General features: G+C 43.7%; 1 protein-coding gene across 2 annotated transcripts in view; it reads left to right on the plus strand.

Annotated features, from left to right (window-relative positions):
* The window catches only part of ACVR2B (activin A receptor type 2B), a 219,517-nt gene that overhangs the window by 153,315 nt on the left and 47,310 nt on the right, over nt 1-18,892 (plus strand). For both annotated transcript variants that reach the window (XM_068235924.1, XM_068235923.1), the window contains exons 2-3: nt 2,009-2,216; nt 11,756-11,853. In XM_068235924.1, the coding sequence (XP_068092025.1) occupies nt 2,009-2,216; nt 11,756-11,853 (306 nt within the window). The remainder of the gene's footprint in view (nt 1-2,008; nt 2,217-11,755; nt 11,854-18,892) is intronic.

An 18,892-nucleotide genomic window follows, 5' to 3' on the forward strand; every position in this document is an offset into this window, starting at 1 on the left:
GGTGTGACTTGGACCCCTCTCCTCTGATGAGTTTAACATTTTATAGAGTGTGTAACAGTTATTTATTTAGAGCTCTTCTATATAAACTCATTTTTGTGGCATTCCTTTAAAATGCTGAAAACATGGAGAGCTTCTTGGTTAGACAGCAGTAAAATACATGAGCTCCCCCTGCTGTACAAAAGAATTACTGCATTGGTTTTTGAATGCACATTGAAATGATTGTCCTTGATACATTTTTTTTTCCTGAAGATTTACAATTCTGTTTCCAGTTATGGGCTACTTTATTGTAGTAATTGTTTGCAAATGAAATAAGCGGTGCTACATTTTGATTGTATCGTGGCTGCTATTGGTGATTCACAATGAAGTGGTTTACAAAACGATGAAACGATTGCATTGCAACATATGGTCTTTATTGCAGCAATTCCTAAGCTAGTCTTCTGGGGAAACATTTAGTGGACAGCATTGGGATAATAAAGCAGTGTGTGAGCTGGTGGTTTCTTTCCTCAGGGCCTGTAAACATTAGGCAGTGTGTGTGTATGTGAAGCATAGCAAGCCATACAGTGGGACCTTTTGTTCGGTGTTAGAAAACTTTTTGAAATTTAAAAAACAAATTTAAAGCAATCAAAACTGGCAATGTAATTGTTTAGTATTTTTATATAGCGCCACATCTTCCACAGCGCTGAATGGAATATATTGTCTTGTCACTTAACTGTCCCTCAGAGGGGCTCACAATCCACCATAGTCATGTGTCTATGCGGGTATCGTGTAGTGTATGTGTCGCAGACTAGAGCCAATTTAGGGGGAAGCTTAACTTCTGTATGTTTTTGGGATGTGGGAGGAAACCAGAGTGCCTGGAGAAAACACAGGGAGTGCATACAAACTCCGTGCAGATAGTGCCCTGGCTGGGATCAAACCGGGGGAACTAACGCTGCAAAGCGAGTGTGCTAACCACTACGCCACCGTGCTGCCCATGTAATGAGTTAAATGTCAAATGACCAAAACATGGCCAGTTGGGGACCAGCACATTTTGTGTGCGCATGTACACATGTAAAACAAAAGTTTGTAAATTGCTATAGGGGCGTAAATAGAGGGACTGTAGTGAAGATAACATAATTAAAGAGAGCTTTTTTTTTTTTTTTTTTTTTTTTTACAGTATTTATAAATGTATTCTGTTTTTTCCCATCTTTCCTCACCCTGACATACATTCTGAAATTAACCAAAGGTGGTGGCACCTTTAGTGCTTGCAACTTGCATCATTGAGGAATGATTGGGTGTTTGTTCTGTGCTACACAGAAAAAAACACCCGGTGTCCCAGAGTGCACCTAGAAAAGAAGGGTGAATAAGTAATCAGCCTAGGCCTGACATATCCAGAGGCATGGTTACATACCAGTATACTGCAATATATTGCTAAAGGAAGGGTTTCTGATGCTAAAACCAAGATAATTTAAAGAGAAACCGTAACCAAGTATTGAACTTCGTCCCAATCAGTAGCTGATACACCCCCCCCTTTCCCATGAGAAATATTTACCTTTTCTCAAACGGATGATCAGGTGGGCTCTGTATGGCTGATTTTTGTGGTGAAAACCCTCCCACAAATGTCAGTGCCTCACAGCACTGATGTACTGACATCACACTGTGGGAGCCTTGTTCCGTTGTGGGAAATAACAGCTGTTTCCAAGTGCCAAAAAAGCAAGCAGCATCTCCTTCCACTGACCTCACCTGCCAGCAGTGAAAAATGTCACCATGTCATAAATGTCAGAATTAGGGAGAGGAAAGCAGGAACGCTGACTAAATCATTTTTACAGATTTATTGTAAAAATTAAGCACTTTTTTATTACATTATTTTCACTGGAGTTTCTTTTTAAAAGTGGGTAGCCTGAATAATTGATTGCATTCTACTATATGTTGTTCCAGTGCCTCGTTAAATAAAATTATTCAAAAATAAAAATGGAGCTATTGGGGGATAATTGGGAGAAGGCCTTTAACATTGTTCCTTTGTGTCACACAGGCTCTGGGCACAATGAAGAGGACCCCAGGGAGTGCATCTATTACAATGTCAACTGGGACACTGAGAAGACCAACCAGAGTGGTGTGGAGAAGTGTGACGGGGATAAGGACAAGCGGCTTCACTGCTATGCATCTTGGAGAAATAACTCTGGCTTCATTGAGCTTGTAAGGAAAGGCTGTTGGTTGGACGACTTTAACTGCTATGACCGGTAAGCTGTACAGTGTATGCTACCCATGCCTGCAGAACACAATGCCCTTGGGATCTATTAGAGCAGGGGTCAGGAACCTTTTTGGCAGAGAGAGCCATACACGCCACATATTTTTAAATGTAATTCCGTGAGAGCCATACAAAATGTTTCAAACTGAGACACTAGGGCTCACGTCCCTATTGCCATGGTGATGTATACAGTTGATATGCTGGGCAGCGGAAATGTCAGACAAGTCTTCAGCTTCTCTTGGGTTTCAGCAACATCAGCAATTTACCCGAGAGCCAGACAGGAGAAATACTGACTAACGGCTTGTACAATTAGCTAGCTGACCTGGGCATATGTTCATTTTATAGGCAGCCTATTGGACCAATCAAAGTGTGGAGATCTCGTCCTACAAAGTCACTGGACTTGACAGGGCCCAAAATGGGACAATTGGAGCAGCCGTTCGTTTTGGGGGGAGCTCGAGTAAGTTAGTTCATGCTACAGCAGTAGCGTGCCTACTTTGAAAATGTTACTTGCACTGTGCCACACTAAGCTGTGGTGCTTGAGCAGTGTAGCTTAGTGAATCAACTCCTTCTGATGTGTATGTGAGCCAGATGTAGCCATCTAAAGAGCTACATCTGGCTCCCAAGCCATAGGTCCCCTACCTCTGTATTAAAGGGTACACAAGGTGACATGAGATAATCATGTGCATGTCCAGTGCCAAGCATAGTAATAACTAGGCTGTGTTCATTTTTGTTTTTATTTATCTGCCTGAAAGACTTCAGGAATGCAAGTAACAGTTTCTCTCTCGTCAGATTATAGCATAACCCCCACTGAAAAGGAATTGCCACCATAAAACTTTTTCCTGCTGAGAACAACTTTTGAGAGCATGGGAAGAATAGGGAAAAAAAGTAAATAGTTCATACATTTAGCTTTGGGGCACTTTATAGACTGCCATTGAGCAGACAATCAAACATTAAATCTATTTTGTAAATGTTTAAACCTTAATTTTAACCTGAGGTTCACTTTAAAGTGTACCTGAGATGAATCAAAAATAAATATTTGTACATACCTGGGGCTTTCTCCAGGCCGATCGGCCCTTCTCCGTCCTCCACCACCTCTTGGATCCTCCACATTTCTCCCGGTAACTTTGGCCAGTCAACGCAGGTGCTGTGCGGCCACGTGCAAACCCTCGGCGATGGGGGCGAGTGCGTCACTGGGCCATGCATGAGCAGTAAGCCCCAAAGTTACTGGCAGCCATAGCAGAGGATCCAGGCAGCGCAGGAGGACAGCGAGGGATTGATCAGGCCGAAGGGGGCTGGAGGAATCCCCGTGTATGTATGAATTTTTCCTCTTGATTCAACTCCGGTTTCCTTTAAAGGGAATGTATGATGTACGTTTAATTTTTTATTAATTTACTAGGCAAGTACACAATACATTATGTTGTAGCATTGCTTTAGGAGAAGACAATTGTTTACATTTGCAGCAAGATGAGGATGAGTAAAAAAACATGCATTTATTACAAATCTCCATTGACCAGAAAATGGGCAGAAGCTTATCAGAATCGGTCTCATCAATGAACTAGTTGCGAAAATGTATCAGCTGGAACGTATTTGATCAGAAGTTTGGGGAACGTCACTTTAGAAACTTTAACGCAAAAGGGCATTAGATGTGAAACCGCCACAATGGAAGAATGTACTGGAACTCCACCTAGATGCATTGCAAACTTTGCTTTACATTATATCACAGTAACAGCAAGCACAATGCTTCAGTCATTAATAAGACATTCATCAAGCACTTGATGACCTTGAAGGGAGAGCACTGTGAGTTGGAGCAGTGGGGGGTTCTAGAACACAGAAGTAAGAGTTGAGGCAGCTGGTAGGGCTGGCGTTCAAGCAGTGATGAGAAGCAATGTGGTCTGCTTGGGTGGGAGAGTCACATAGCCTTCCGTGCCGATAGTACTTATCAATCGAGCCGCTGATGCGGCTCGATTGATAACATCCGACAAGTCCGATTTTGCTGCAGCCGATTCCCTGCTCATTCCCCACGAGGGGACAATGGCAGGGAATCGAGCGGAAGATAAGCGGCGCCGGCGGGGACGAGCGGGGGATCGAATCCGGCGAGCGGGTACGCGCGGGGATGTGGAAGAGGCGATCCGGCGGCTAATCGAGCCGCCGGATCGCCTCGTGTAGACGAGGCTTTAGGACTGAAAAGAATTACCTATGTGGCACAAACAACTCTCCTGCTAGCAAATTGGTCAGCATGGTGTCACTAATAACAGAGTAAAGCAATGATTTATTGATGGCCAGAGTGCTGCTGCCTTTCATCAGCAGAGCAACCCTTTTTTTTTATCTTTTGCTAGTGATGCTCTGAAGGCCAGTGTACCATGTTTGGCACTTGCAATCTTTCATGATGTTAGGAAATGCCATCTCTCATAAGCCCAAACTTTGCTTGTGGTCATGCAACCAGTGAGCAGTTTCCCCCCCCCCCCCCCCCTCCTACTTCCATTGCTGTAGTGTCTTAGGGGATGGACATTTCATGGATGGGTTAGGGTTAGGCACCACCAGGGGGGTGGTTAGGGTTAGGCACCACCTGGCCCCTACGTGTAGGTCCAAGGCACAAATGGAGCCCAAGGTCACATGACTGCAAATTGAAAAAAAAAAAGTTGTTTTTTTTCTTTAGTAACTATTGGGAGGATAACCAAATAAAAAGAAGAAAGGAAAATTTTAACGTATACATTTCTCAGTTCCCTAATGTATGCATTTCTCAGTTCCCTGCACCTTTTATCCAGTTATATTTTCTATAGTCTACTTCCCATGAGATGTGGCAGCTTCATATTTCTCCTTACATCCTACGGTGAAATGTACATGACTTGATTAATATAAATCTCTGTGTCTGTGGCACCCGCATACCTGACAGCCATCCTCCAGTTTCCTTCACATAAACATGACATATTCTTGTTGAGTGAGGACTTTTTAGTAAAACGACACTGTCACTCTCTGCTTTTATTCATGCAGTCTATTAGAGACAGCCCTAATTTATACCAGCATGCTCCTGATGTCCTGCACTTGCTACACATGTAAAAATGAATCAAGCTGCTGTACTCTACAATCAGGCAGATGGACAGCCACAAATGTCACTTGTCCTTGTCACTTAATATGTATTCATTCAGAACTGCCTGTGGATAGGAAATAACACGTTTAAAGCCCGCTGAAAATGGTTTGTTCCAAATGTTAAATTCAAATCAAATTTACCAGTGACTCATTCACTTTCTCAGAATTCATTGATGTAGATCAATCATATGGTAGAGCAAGCGGTCTTGTACCGTGTCGAAATGCAGAGCTATGCAGATTATTGGTTCATTTCCAATCAGATTCTGCAGAAATCTGGATAATGACAGAAGTTTGGCGAGATCTATCCTCGGCTTTATGCAGTGGCAGCCGGACACTGTTATGCGGCACCTAGGGGAGATCATGGCTCAGTCCACCACTCACCTTCCCTCTAATGGAGGCCAGTATGAGGAGATGTGGCTTGGACATGGTCCTGGATTTTACTACTGGAAGGAGCCTGGAGGTCCAGGCCAAAGTGAAAAATTAGCAAGACTGTTTGGAGAAGATGCAATCCATGCCATTATGCTTTAAGAATACTTCTCTCCTTTATCTATGTGTATGTTTGATCTGTTTGCCCTTACTTGCGCAGTATTGACGGTATAAGCGAGTCCATCTGACCTTATTGGATAAGTGTAACTAGAAATCTACAGCATCAACCTTAAACTGCCCTCTTGAGTTAAGTAGTTATACTGATTGTTGCTCTTCTAAGCAGATCTGAGAGTGCTTTGGCTGCATGTTGTTGCCTTCTTCTTTATCAAAGGATCTGTACATGTGAACCAGTGTTGCCACGGGATTGTCCTATTGGTCATGTGTCAGTCGACAAACTTCGACCAATGGTATGCCAGTTCACTTGTGAGTGGAGCTCCCACAGCCATTCTACCATTTGCATATAGGACAGTATGTGTACTGATAGTTGTCGACCCTTCAAGGAAGTGTCTAGTTGGTGGGTGTGGCAACACAGCAAGTCATTGATTCTCTTATTAGCTGGTGTAGATTTGGTACATTTACATAGTGGAATTGATACATATCAAAAAACACTTGACAGAAGAAGCTAATGTTTAAAGGGACAGTTAAGTAGCCAGAAAAAAATGAGTTTTACTCACCTGGGGCTTCTACCAGCCTCCTGCAGCAGTCCCGTGCCCTCACAGTCACTCACTAATCCTCTGGTCCCCCGCTGCCAGCTAGTTTCGTTTTTCCGACAGGCCTGGCCTACGCGTAGCTTCCTCCGCATTCCTGACTGCAATTAGCGCTATTGCGGGCTGCAACGTGTTTCTGGCTTAAGTGTCCCTTTAACTCTTATTACTACAAAGGAAGGGAAATGTATTAAAATTACCTTACTTAATATTTTCTTTTATTACCAATCTTGCTGCAGCATAATCAGTTACTGTACCTGAGCGACCTTACAGAGTAGTTGTTTTTTGTAAATGGGGGACAATACTGTATTAGGAAGGATTCCATAGACCGCAGGGATGCACAGCTCTTTGGAATTCTGTAGATACTGGATGAAGTATTGTCTGTTGCCATAGTATTGTATAGATCTAAGATCTCAGTGGCCTAATCATATAGACAGGTCTTCTTGTCGCGGCTCCTTCTGTCAAGTACAGACTGCTCACGATAAGCACCATGATTGAAGTGCTCAAAGATTTCTAAATGAAATATCTGTCGTCATTCACATGAAGCCGGAGAGGAACTTAAGCACATCACTTTATGAGTTTGCATAGGAAAATAATATTTTGTGTTTCAGGAGGTACTTGCACACAATATTCTGATTATGTGCATTATAAGTAAGGCAGCAGAGATGCCATATCCTAAGGCCTCATTTCTACTACAGGCTTGCATTTTACGTGTGATTATTCACATGCAACGTTTCATACATAATAGAAAAAAAGTGTGAATTTTCTGCAAATTTCCCATAATTTTTTTTGAATATGCCTAGCATATATATATATATATATGTTTTCCTTTCCTTTTGCTTCCTTTGTTAAACGTCTTTTAATTTGCATTTAAAGGGAACCAGTCCATAGACCAGTGATGGCGAACCTTTTAGAAACTGAGTGCCCAAGCTGCAACCCAAAACCCACTTTATCGCAAAGTGCCAACATGGCAATTTAAGGCCTCTTTCACATGGGTCACATGGGTCTTATGCAACCTTATGGGTCCTGAAGAGGTTAGCTACTTCACCCCTCCTCTACACACTTTGGCGTTGATTAATAAAGCATTACCGCATTCGGTAATGTTGAAAACAGCCGACTTTACCGAGCACTTAGGAAAATGTTAATTCATAAAGGCTGTTACCGCTTGAAAAACTGAAGTTACCGAGCAGCGAGATAAATTACTGACTTGTGCGGTAAATACCTCATCAAATGTCAGTAAATGTCAATCCATAAAGAATAGATTGTGCCGTAAAAATCTGAAATTTTACCAGCACTTCTGGTGTGTCGAAATAAGACCGACAAGTGTGTGATACTGTGGGAAGCCAGCTTGACTCAGACAACCAGAGAAGGATAAGCTATGACAGGAGCAGAAGCCAATAGAAACAACCACTGTCTCCTGCAAGTCGGGTGATGCATTTTGATAGGACCCACAGCCTTCTCTGGCTGTGGTCTTAGTTTTCTACTCCCAGGCAGTGAGCAGAGATAATGGAATAAAAGAAGTTTCCCCTGCCTCCCTTCGGCAGTTTAACCTCTTCCGTTCCTGTTTGAAGATACCTAGTAGGGAAATCATCTAAGCAGGGCATGTGTACTGTCTCCTGGAAGTTCTTCTAAGTGGTGGCAATTAAATAAAATGTTAAAGAGAATCTGTACTCTAAAATTCTTACAATGAAAAGCATACCATTCTATTCATTATGTTCTCCTGGGCCCCTCTGGGCTGTTTTTGCCACTCCCTGCTACAATCTTGGCTTGTAATTGCCATTTTTAGGCAGTGTTTACAAACAAAAGACATGGCATGTGATAGGCTGAGAGGAAATCAGTCTGACTCGCACAGAGCCTGCAGGGGCGTGGAGAGGGTGTGTATAGCTTCTATCCGATCACAAACGGAGCAGCACATTCCTGCTTGAGTGCCTGAGCCCGACAGAGATAACAGAGATAATACAGCCACTGTCCAACTAGGAAAGGCTGCAGTAAGACAGAGCACATTAGAACAGGTATAGGAACTTATAGGATAGAAGAAATAAGGCTGAAAATTTTGTTAGTCTCTTTAAGAAAGACTAATAGAGAGAGCAAGCAGAGGCAAGAGCAAGCAGAGGCAGCATAACAAACAGTATAGCCAAAACATGTACATCTAAAGGGATGTCAGGAGGACTTTTACTATTGTAATGCTTACCTGCACGGAGTTTTATCTGTTGAAGCCGGTAAATGACCGCACCTTTGAACATTTTTATGACTTGGCACACAAAAATCTAAAATACCAAATGTGGTGATTTACCGAGCACTTTACATTTACCGCACTGTGCTCTATGAATCGAGGCATTTGCATGCACCCGCTTCTGCCCTGCCACACCTTAGAACTGCCGGCGCCATGCGTGCCCACAGAAAGGGCTTTGCATACCTCCTCTGACACTCGGGCCCGAATTTTTATTAACACACAAATTTTCACTGGTTCAAACCACAAAAAAAGTAGCATGTAGTGCAAGAACACCGGGACACCCAGATATGGGGAAGCCTAGTTAGTGATAGAAGATTTGGCTGCTGAGGTGGCAAAGCTGTATAGTATACACCAGTGTTTCTCAACGTTTTAGTGGTGTGGTATGTACCCCTTCTAAAATCGTGTACTCACAAAGTACCCCCTAGCATAATAAACATTATCACAAGTACCCCTATGATTAAATCTATATTTAATCATAGTAAATGATAATTGGTTCTAAACACTTTCCAAGCATTTACTATTGCTTTTAATTAGCTAAAACGCTAATTTGGTATTGTTTAACCACTAAAGTACCGGCGGTCTCTGCCCCCTTAAGGACCAGAGACCGCTGGTACAATACCGACGGAATCCCGACTATTCGCTGCACATACCCACTGCAACCGCTGCACGCCAGGATTCTCCTGACATAAACTCTGCTGTTTCTATGATGGCAGAGTCATGTGAGCTGGTAAAGAGCCGCTTTGATTGGCTCCTGACCCCGTCTATCAATGTAAGCCAATGGGAGCGGCTTGAATTGATACACACAGCCAGGAGCCAATGAAATCGGCTCCTGACCGGCTCACATGGCTCTGCCGTCATAGAGACAGGCAGAGCCTGTGAGCTGTGGCGAGAGACGTTGGGTTTGAGCCGAGCGATCAGTGGAGAACGGCGGATGCGTGCAGTGGCTGCTAATTGAAATCTACGCCCTGCCAGCCAGGAGCCCACCAAAACGGGGCGTAGATTTTAATTAGCTCGGTCCTTAAAGAGAATCTGAAGCCACATTAAAAATGGCTTTTAAGCTTATATTCAGCAGGGGCATGTTTGCCCCTGCTAAAACGCAGCTATCCCGCTGCATAACGAGGGGTCTTTACCCCCCAAAACCCCCCCTGCTACCTCCGGGAAGCGCTTCCGTGTGAGGCAGGTCTATGAGCTGCAGCCCTGCCTCACGCGTCTATCAGGGGCGGATCTCCGCCTCTCCCCCGCCCCTCTCAGTCTGCCTTCGCTGAGAGGGGCGGGGGAGAGGCGGAGATCCACCGCTGATAAGACGCGTGTGAGGCAGGGCTGCAGCTCATAGCCCTGCCTCACACGGAAGCGCAGAGGGGCAGCAAAATCCACGACCAAATTGGGTGTGGATTTTGCAGGGAGGATTTGGGGGGTAAAGACCCCTCGTTATGCCGCGGGATAGCGGAGTTTTAGCAGGGGCAAACGTGCCCCTGCTGAATATAAGCTTAAAAACCATTTTTAATTTGACTTCAGACTCTTTAAGTAGTTAAGATTTTATCATTTTTTTTAAACTCGAAATTTGTTATTCTTGGGTAAGTATATCAAGCCTGAGTACCTCCTGGAACCGTCAGAAGTACCCCTGGGGTACGCGTACCACACATTCAGAACCTATGGTATACACCAATGCCACCAGTTTGTCATGTGAGGTTTGCTTTATAACTATTATATAAAAAATATTCTGTGAACTGGTGAAGCATTCCAGTACGGATTAAAATTGATTAAAAGCTGATATCACTTACTGGGATTGAAAGCCCTATGAAAGCAAAAAGCATGGAGCGAATATGGTATTGAGCACTGTTGAAAGTGTTTTCTCTTAGTCCATTAATGGAATAGTATGTTCACTTCAATGGGGATTTTGTATAAATATAATGTTTGATGTGATCTTTAAAGTTAACTTGTTTGCAGTTAGTAGAGTTCTTAGTTATTTGGTGCACAGATCTTTAAATTCTCAATTCTGTGGATCCAGCGTATTACGTGACACCATAAATATTCAAAACATCTCTACGTCCTCCATTAAAATGCCATTTTTCAAGCTGTATTAAACTGCATAAAAGTACCATAAAATGTGCACTTATTAGCACCTCATTGGCCAATCCCTAGTGTGCACACTAAAGCATATTTGTCTAACTCTGGCTTGCAGGCTAAATCTTGTTGCAGAGCCATTAAATTTGGCGCCTAATTATGTCCCCCATTTCCCCTATTATGTTTGGCCCACTGTAGAGCAGCAGAGAAGCTATATTGGAGGTGGAGCCCTAGATCACCAGGGAAGCCATATGGTGGAGGGAGGGGGCACTAGAAAAAAAGGGAGCTGTATAGGGGAGGGAAGGCCCATTAAACACTAGGAAACTGTATAGGGGAGGGAGAACCAAAAGACACCAGGGAACTGGGAAGAAGGAGGCATTAGACAACAGGAAATTATATAGGGGAGGGAGGAGGGCCACTTGACACTCTATAGGGGCCACTAGACAACAGGGAACTGTGAAGGGGGGGATTAGACACCAAGGAACAGTATAGGGGAGGGATAGGGGCCACTAGACACCAGGGAACTGTATAGCAGAGGGGTAGGGGCCACTAGACACCAGGGAATTGTATAGGGGAGGAAGGAGGACCACTAGACACCAGGTAAATGTATAGGGGAGGAAGGAGGACCACTAGACACAAGGTAAAGGTATAGGGGAGGGAGAGGGAGCCATTAGACACCAGATAACTTTATAAGGGAGGGAGGTGGCCACTAGACATTGTTGTTGGCCCCTGACTTGGTCCCAGCGTTCAATTTCAATCCACTCTGTATTTGAGTTTGACATCCCTGCTCTAATGTGTAGCACTTTAATAGAATTATATATATATATATATATATATATATATATATATATATATATATATATATATATACTGTAGATAACTTTATACTTGCAGTAAGAAGCAGAACTCTATTTTGTCTGAGGCTGTCACTATTGTGTATAATGTATTACATAATCTTTACATTGCATCAGTCTGTGCTGCAGTCCTGACATCTGTGTCATCCTCTTTCACCTTCAGGCCTCAGTGTATAGCAAAGGAAGAAAACCCGCAAGTGTTTTTCTGCTGTTGTGATGGGAACTACTGCAACGAGAAGTTTACTCATTTGCCTGATGTTGGTAAGTGTCAAGCTGAATAATGCTTTATGTAAATTGGCAATTCTTTTCTGGAATGTTATGTGGTGCTGTGGCAGCCGGCATGTCACAGTGGTCCTCATCTAGGTAAGTGAAGGTATGCGCTTTGTTTCTGTGCAGCCGCAATGACAGCTGAAATCTGGCTGCTGTGAGAAACTCTGCTACATGCCTGTCTCTATCCCATCTATATAGGGGCTCTAGTCTTTGTTCTGAAGCATAGCTGCTATCACATACAGTGCTGCCCATAATTATTCATACCCCTGGCAAATTTTGACTTAAAGTTACTTTTATTCAACTAGCAAGTAATTTTTTGATGATAAATTACATAGGTGTCTCCCAAAAGCTAAGACGATGATGTACAAGAGGCATTAATGTTGGAAAAAAACATTTCTGTTTTTATTTAAATTCGAGCAAAAAGTGTCCAGTTCAAAATTATTCATACCATTCGCAAACTGTCAGTCTGTGGGAAAATACAAAGTTCTATACCATTCCAAATAGTCCAATCTGTTCTAAAGCATCCTAATTACCCTGATTAATTGGGAACAGCTGTTTTAATCAATTCAACAAGTGAAAAACAGCAGATCTCTGCAGTTGGGTTGTGGACAGTCATGGCTAAGATAAAGGAGCTCAGTGAGGACCTGCGGCTGTGCATTGTGACTGCTCATAAGCCAGGAAAGGGCTACAAGGCCATTTCTAAACATTTTCCAGTTCCAGCGCCTACAGTGAAAAGTATTATTAAAAAATTCAAGATGTTCTGCACTGTGGAAAATCGCAGAGGACGTGGTCGGAAGCCAAAAGTGACACCTGTGCGGGTGAGGAGGATCGTGAGAGAGGTGATAAAGAATCCAAAGATCACCACCAAGGCCATCCTGCTGAATCTGGGCTCTGCTGGTGGCAATGTCTCAAGGAGGACAATCCAACAGAGACTGCACACTGCTGGGTTCCACTGATACAGAACAAGGAGGACACCACTTCTCCAGATAAGGCTCACAAAAGCTTGCTTGGCCTCTGCAAATGCTCATCTGGACAAAGAAGAAGACTTCTGGTCTTCTGTGAATCAAAAATTGAAATTTTTGGTCACAATTATGTTTCCTTCATTTGGTGTAAAAAAGGAGAAGCCTTCAACCCAAAGAACACCATCCCCACTGTCACACATGGTGGTAGGAACCTAATGCCTTGGGGTTGGTTTTTTCAGCCAATGGACCAGGGTACCTAATCACAGTAAACGGCACCAAGAAAAAAAGAGTAATACATGAGGATTTACTGATCTGGCAGCCATACTACACGGTGAGAACCTGTGAGACCCTGTGAGACCCTGTTTTCTGGTGGATACACACGGAATTATCTGCAGCACTGGGTGTGAAGGGAGAGAGGCAATGCAATTATACAGTAACACGCTATGGTCTGTGTCTGTTTTTCTTTTGAGTGACATCACTGCAAGATAATTTGTTGCTTATGTGAGCGCAGTATCTTGGAGAAAGTGGGATCGTACATTGTATGCTTGATCATTGATGCTGCGATCCATGGACATGTAGTTAAGAAAAATGGTCTGAAGTTGATGGACTTTAAGTTTATTATATTGGGAATTTATTTTTGAGTGTGTGCACATATACATAGGTTTTGGTGAATACATGAGGATTCTCAATAACATCAGGTAGTCTGCAGATAAACTTGGCCTCGGCCACCAATGGACAGTTCAGCATGACTATGACCCAAAACACACAGCAAAAGTGGTGAAGAAATGGTCAGTAAGATTTTTGCAACTGTTCCTCCTTAAGTCTTTTTTTTTTTTTTTTTTTTTTTTTTTACATAATTAATATTAATGTTTGGTACAAAACTACATAACTTTCACACATTTCAATCTCTAAGGCACAAGAGATTCAGATTGCCCAGCAAGCTCCTGGTGAACCAGGACTCCTGGGATTGTGTAGGGGGCTAAAAGGGACTAAGAAGCCCTATTACTAAAATACTATGCAAAACAGAAATTTTAAAACTGACGGTATTTGCGATTATTCAGGCTAGAGTGAGCTCTGAGGTGTCCCACAATAGATCACTGCTGAATATGCAGATCATCTCTTTGATGTCCCTAAAAGCTAAACACACCTCCAGAACCGCTGGAATGCAATGTGCCATACACCGTTGAGGAGCAACAAATCCGAAACAGTCTGTATGCATGTTGGATTAGTGTGGCTCTGTTATATTAGCAGCTGACACATCATTGCATTCCAGCTTGTCTGGAGGCGTGTTTAGCTTTCAGTGGCATCAATGGGATGATTTACATATTCAGCAGTGATGCATTGTGGGACGCCTCAGGAGCTCACTCTAACCCTAAATAACTTCTGTTTTAAGATGTCAAATTTCTGATTTGTAAGGCGCAAGGAAACCTTTTTTGAACTGCATCTAGGATCAGTGCTTTCACATGGTCAAACTAGGAAGTCCTGAGTTTATAATCTTACTGGTCAGCATAGTGATAAAATGTAAGGGGCATCCTATTGCTAAAAACCATGACTGCCTCGCAAGCAAATTCTGTGAGAAACTCTAACCCTGAGGACCTTCAGTCTAGGGCCTTGGTCAACAATAGTAAACCTGACACCAGAGGCATAAGATCAGTGGGCCGAGCCTCCAGCAGAGATCTGTTGGCCAAGCTCCTGCAACCTGACCGCCGCAACAGGAATATGGAGGTTGCCATATTTATTTCCTTTTAAGCAATGCACATTGCCTGGCTGTGCAGCTTATCCTCTTCCTCGAATACATTTAGCCATAGACCCTCAACAACCATTTCTCAGCTATGAAAGGGGAGAGGAGGGAACATGGGTGAAAATATAGCGCAGTCATTTATTGGTGTCATTTAGAGATCCGCTGTGCCAGATTACAAAACAGCCCAGTGATGCACCTCTACACAAGCTAGATTCTTGGCAGACACTTTACGGGCGGACTGCATGTGTACAAGTGATGTCCAACGTGTGCAGAATCCCATCTCAAACAACGGTGCTGGAGGTGCACACATAGGGAAAGCGCAGTCTAGCCTAGGAGAGATGCAGTGAAACAAAGACTAGCTGCTGGAAAGTGAAGGCGGACCTGAACTCAGAATTTCCTCTCTGCTCTAAAAGATACGGAGCAGCATAATATCCTTTAGGCTGGTTTCACAGCGGGACGTTAAAGTCCCACGTTACAGCAGCCAGTAACGCAGCCTAACTCACAGCACTGTAAAATCAATGTGCTGTTCACAGTGCACACGTTGCGGTAGGGTATAACGCTGCACGTTAAATGAAAGTGCAGCATGCTGTACGTTATACCCCTATAGAGCTGCGTTAGATTGTTTGCACATGCTCAGTGACTAGCCACATGGCTAATTAATATTCACTGCGCTGTGGTGACTCGTGGTGGGACTCCTAGTGTTGTCCAGATCATGAATGAATCGTTCATTTGATCCAGATCTTTTTTTGTGAGTCGAATCATCCGGATCATCACAATAAAATATTCGGTTCACAGTGGATGTCTGTCTGGAAGAAACAGGAACATACAGAATGTACAGTGCAGGGAAAGTCCTGTCCTGCTAGTCATTTCACCCCCAGTCTGCTTCCCTAGTAAAATGATTCAAATGATTCGGTTCAAAGATCCGGATCTTTTCAATGATCCGATTAGAATGATCCGAATCCTTAAAAAGATCCGGACTTCCCATCACTAACCTGGAGCTGGTGCTTTGAGAGCCGCATAACGCGGCTCAATCTGACGTCCAACTTCAGCACCACCACGCGTTGCGTTAGGGGCACGTTATGCGACCTTAACGTCCCCTAAAACGCAACGTCCTGGTGGGAAAAAGGCCTCGAACAAAAAAAAATAGATTTGTTACAGCTGATGCAAATCCTGCAAGACATCTGCACTGGTTTACTTCTTGATTTGGGTAAGCAGACATATTGTTAACATCCTGTGCTTTCCAATGAGCTTATCTGTCATCTCTGCCTTGGCAGTCAGGTGACACGGGTAAGAGATCAAATTACAACTTGTGATTGTAAGGGGAAATTAGACAGGCTAAACTCTCTAAATACATACAGGGTGCATTTCTCTTTGTTTGCCTTCTGTCCTGTGCAAGAGTTGCAGTCCACTTGAAGTAAGTGCAGAGGATTGGTGCACTTACCGTGTAATGATCTGGCAATTCTCAAAGTGCCGTTATCCATAGCAAGCCATCAGATGTGTCTACTGAAGTCAGGTGTGCAGAGGCCTTGGGGATTCAGTACACTGCCGATTTCCCATCGGCATTATTGAACAAGCCCACACAAACGGGGGTGAGTAGTCCTCCATCATTGCCTATTTGTGATCAGCACACGTTAATTCACATCATGTGGAAAAAGGAAAGTTTCTTTGTTTCAATTCCCTTTAAGTTTCTTGAAAGCAGAAAAAAAAAAGAAAAAGTGAACAGATGGCACCTTGTCACCAAAGAAAAGCCATTCAATCATTAACTTTTCCATACAGAATCCAAAAGGCATTCATTATACACGGTGCTGGGGATTGCTGCACATCAGCACTTTTCACACGGACACCACAATGAAAGTGACCTTAACCAAACAAAAGGGAAATCTCTCTCATTCAGAGCCCCAGTAATATGGAATATCACACGACCTTTACCTACAGGCATGGGGGAGGACAGGTTTATAGAACTTTTTTTTTACAGGAACTGCAATAAAATAATTTTTAATTTGGTCTGTTAAATTATTTCATCTTCATTTTTCTTAAAGAGACTCTGAAGCAAGAATAAATCTCGCTTCAGAGCTCATAGTTAGCAGGGGCACGTGCTTTTTGATCTGATCCCGGGAGGTTGTAACAGGAATCATTGCCTCATTTTGGATGGATGTCAGGACCATGACATCTCTCTTGTCCCTATATTTTACAGCCAGGAGCTCACCACATCTCAGACTGTGCGATTCCCCTTTAGTTCATTTTTTATTAACCACCTGTGGTGGGAGGCCTTTGCGGTTTGGCCTCACCGTCCCACAGGCACCAGTCTGGGCACAATACAAAAATTTTAAAAGGGGAATACTGGTGTAGTAGTTGTCAACATACACATGATATGACCAAGGAGAAGAAAGAAAAACATCCGGGCACCTTCCGTCTTCAGTTTTATTGCAATGTTTTTTCATCATCACGGGTTACATACCATTAGTGCTTGCAACTGATGGTCAGTAAGGTGGTGGTGAGTTGGAGGTGGGGGTGCCGGGCATCAGTCGGGGCTTGCGACGGCCGTTTCGCATCTTACTAGACGCTTGGTCACGCTATGCCTTGATGGAGGAGTGGGTTGGCTAATTCCACCACAATTTTCCCACTGGTTGGCATGTATGGTGGGCACCCAGCTGGCTGTAAATGGCTATCTTTGCCCCCATACAGCATAAAAGCATATGTGTAGCCACTGCTGCTCTCACATAGATTATAAAATTTTACCCCATACTTTGCAGCCTTACTTGGGATATATTGTTTTATCCCTAATCTGCCATGGAAGGGTAGGAGGGATTCATCCACTGAAATATCTCTATCTGGGGTGTATACCTCACAAAACTTTTTACGGAGGTGGGTAAGTATGGGCCTCAGCTTAAAAAGTTTATCATGGGCAGGATCATCTCTGCATTTCCAGAATTGTCGGCAAAGTGCAGGCATTTCATGAGAGCCTCATAGCGCTACCTGCTCATTGAAGCGTGAAACAGGGATGTGCTATGCATCAAGTCCCTAGACCAATGCAAACAGATTTCTAGCTGTTGGACTATGCCCATGTGCAGTGTTAGGGCCAAAAACACCTTTAGCTCAGGTATGGTGGTGGGCTCCCATTTCTCAGCCAAATAACGTGGGCTTCTGGGCAATGTACTGCTGCGCAAACTAATTAGTTTGCTCCACAATGTGCTGCAGCAAACAATCTCCCACAAATAGCTGGAAGAAATCAACAGGCCTGAAATTTTCAGTGGGCACTGATATTCCGCTTGCCCCTGTAAAAGTAAAAGTAGGCATTGGGCTCTACTAGGTTAGCGGATAACCAGGTGCCCTGAATAATGTCGTCAGGTACCGGTGGGCGTACCTGCCTTTGCTGCAGCAGTGTTTCCCACTGATTCCTCAGCGGTGGCATCTGAAGGGCCCTGTACAGTGTATTCATCATCCCTCCTGAAGCAGCGAGATGGCTGCTCAACGCTCTCTGAACTGTCAGAAGCTGATTCAGAGCTGCTTGTTGGGAGCCATTCGCTCCCTGAATCGTCCCCACTGCTGCTGCTGCTCTGCTGGAGGATGGCGGCGGCCTCCTCAACAGAAAAGCATCTCCCCGCCATAGCAAGGGGATAGATAGATAGATAGATAGATAGATAACAGAGTTTTTTTTGTTCTGTTTTTTGTTTTTTTATATGAAATGGAAAGAATGAATAGAAAAGTATAGATAGAAATATCAAAATAAGAGTAGAAGTGAGAGAAGAGGGGTGAAAAAGTACAGAAAAGTACAAAAAAAAAGTACTAAGATAAAACAGAAAAGGGGTAAATGGCTAAGGAGGGGGAGGATAAGGGGTTAATTAGACTAGTATAGGGGTATCATTTTATTAAAAAAAAAAAAAAAATTAAAAAAAGAAGAAATCCTACTGCAAGTACAGTCAGCTTCTCTCTCCCAGGTCCTGTCACCTCAGAATGCTGATTGACAGCAGTCTGTGTGCGGGCTGGTTCAGATGGACGTTTGGAGGCGTCGCGTTTGTTGGCATCGCGGTTGCGGGCTCTTAGCAGCGTTCGTGTTGCGTTCGGATGCAGTCGCGTTTTTTCTTCCCCTAGAGGGACATTAGCCGTCGCGGTTAACCTCCCCTGGAAGCTACATGTAGCTTCCAGGGGCTCCTTGAACGCCAGGGAAAATCGGGACCCAAACGCCGCGTTTGTGCAAACGCGCTTGAAAGCTTGGTACAAACGCTCCCATTCACATGAATGGGAGTGTTTAACACCAAGCCCCGAACGCTGGCTGTAAACGCTCTGCAAGCGTCCGTCTGAACCAGCCCTGATAGATGAGCTGGGA

This window comes from Hyperolius riggenbachi, chromosome 5 (assembly GCF_040937935.1).
Source record: "Hyperolius riggenbachi isolate aHypRig1 chromosome 5, aHypRig1.pri, whole genome shotgun sequence".
Classification (NCBI taxonomy): domain Eukaryota; kingdom Metazoa; phylum Chordata; class Amphibia; order Anura; family Hyperoliidae; genus Hyperolius; species Hyperolius riggenbachi.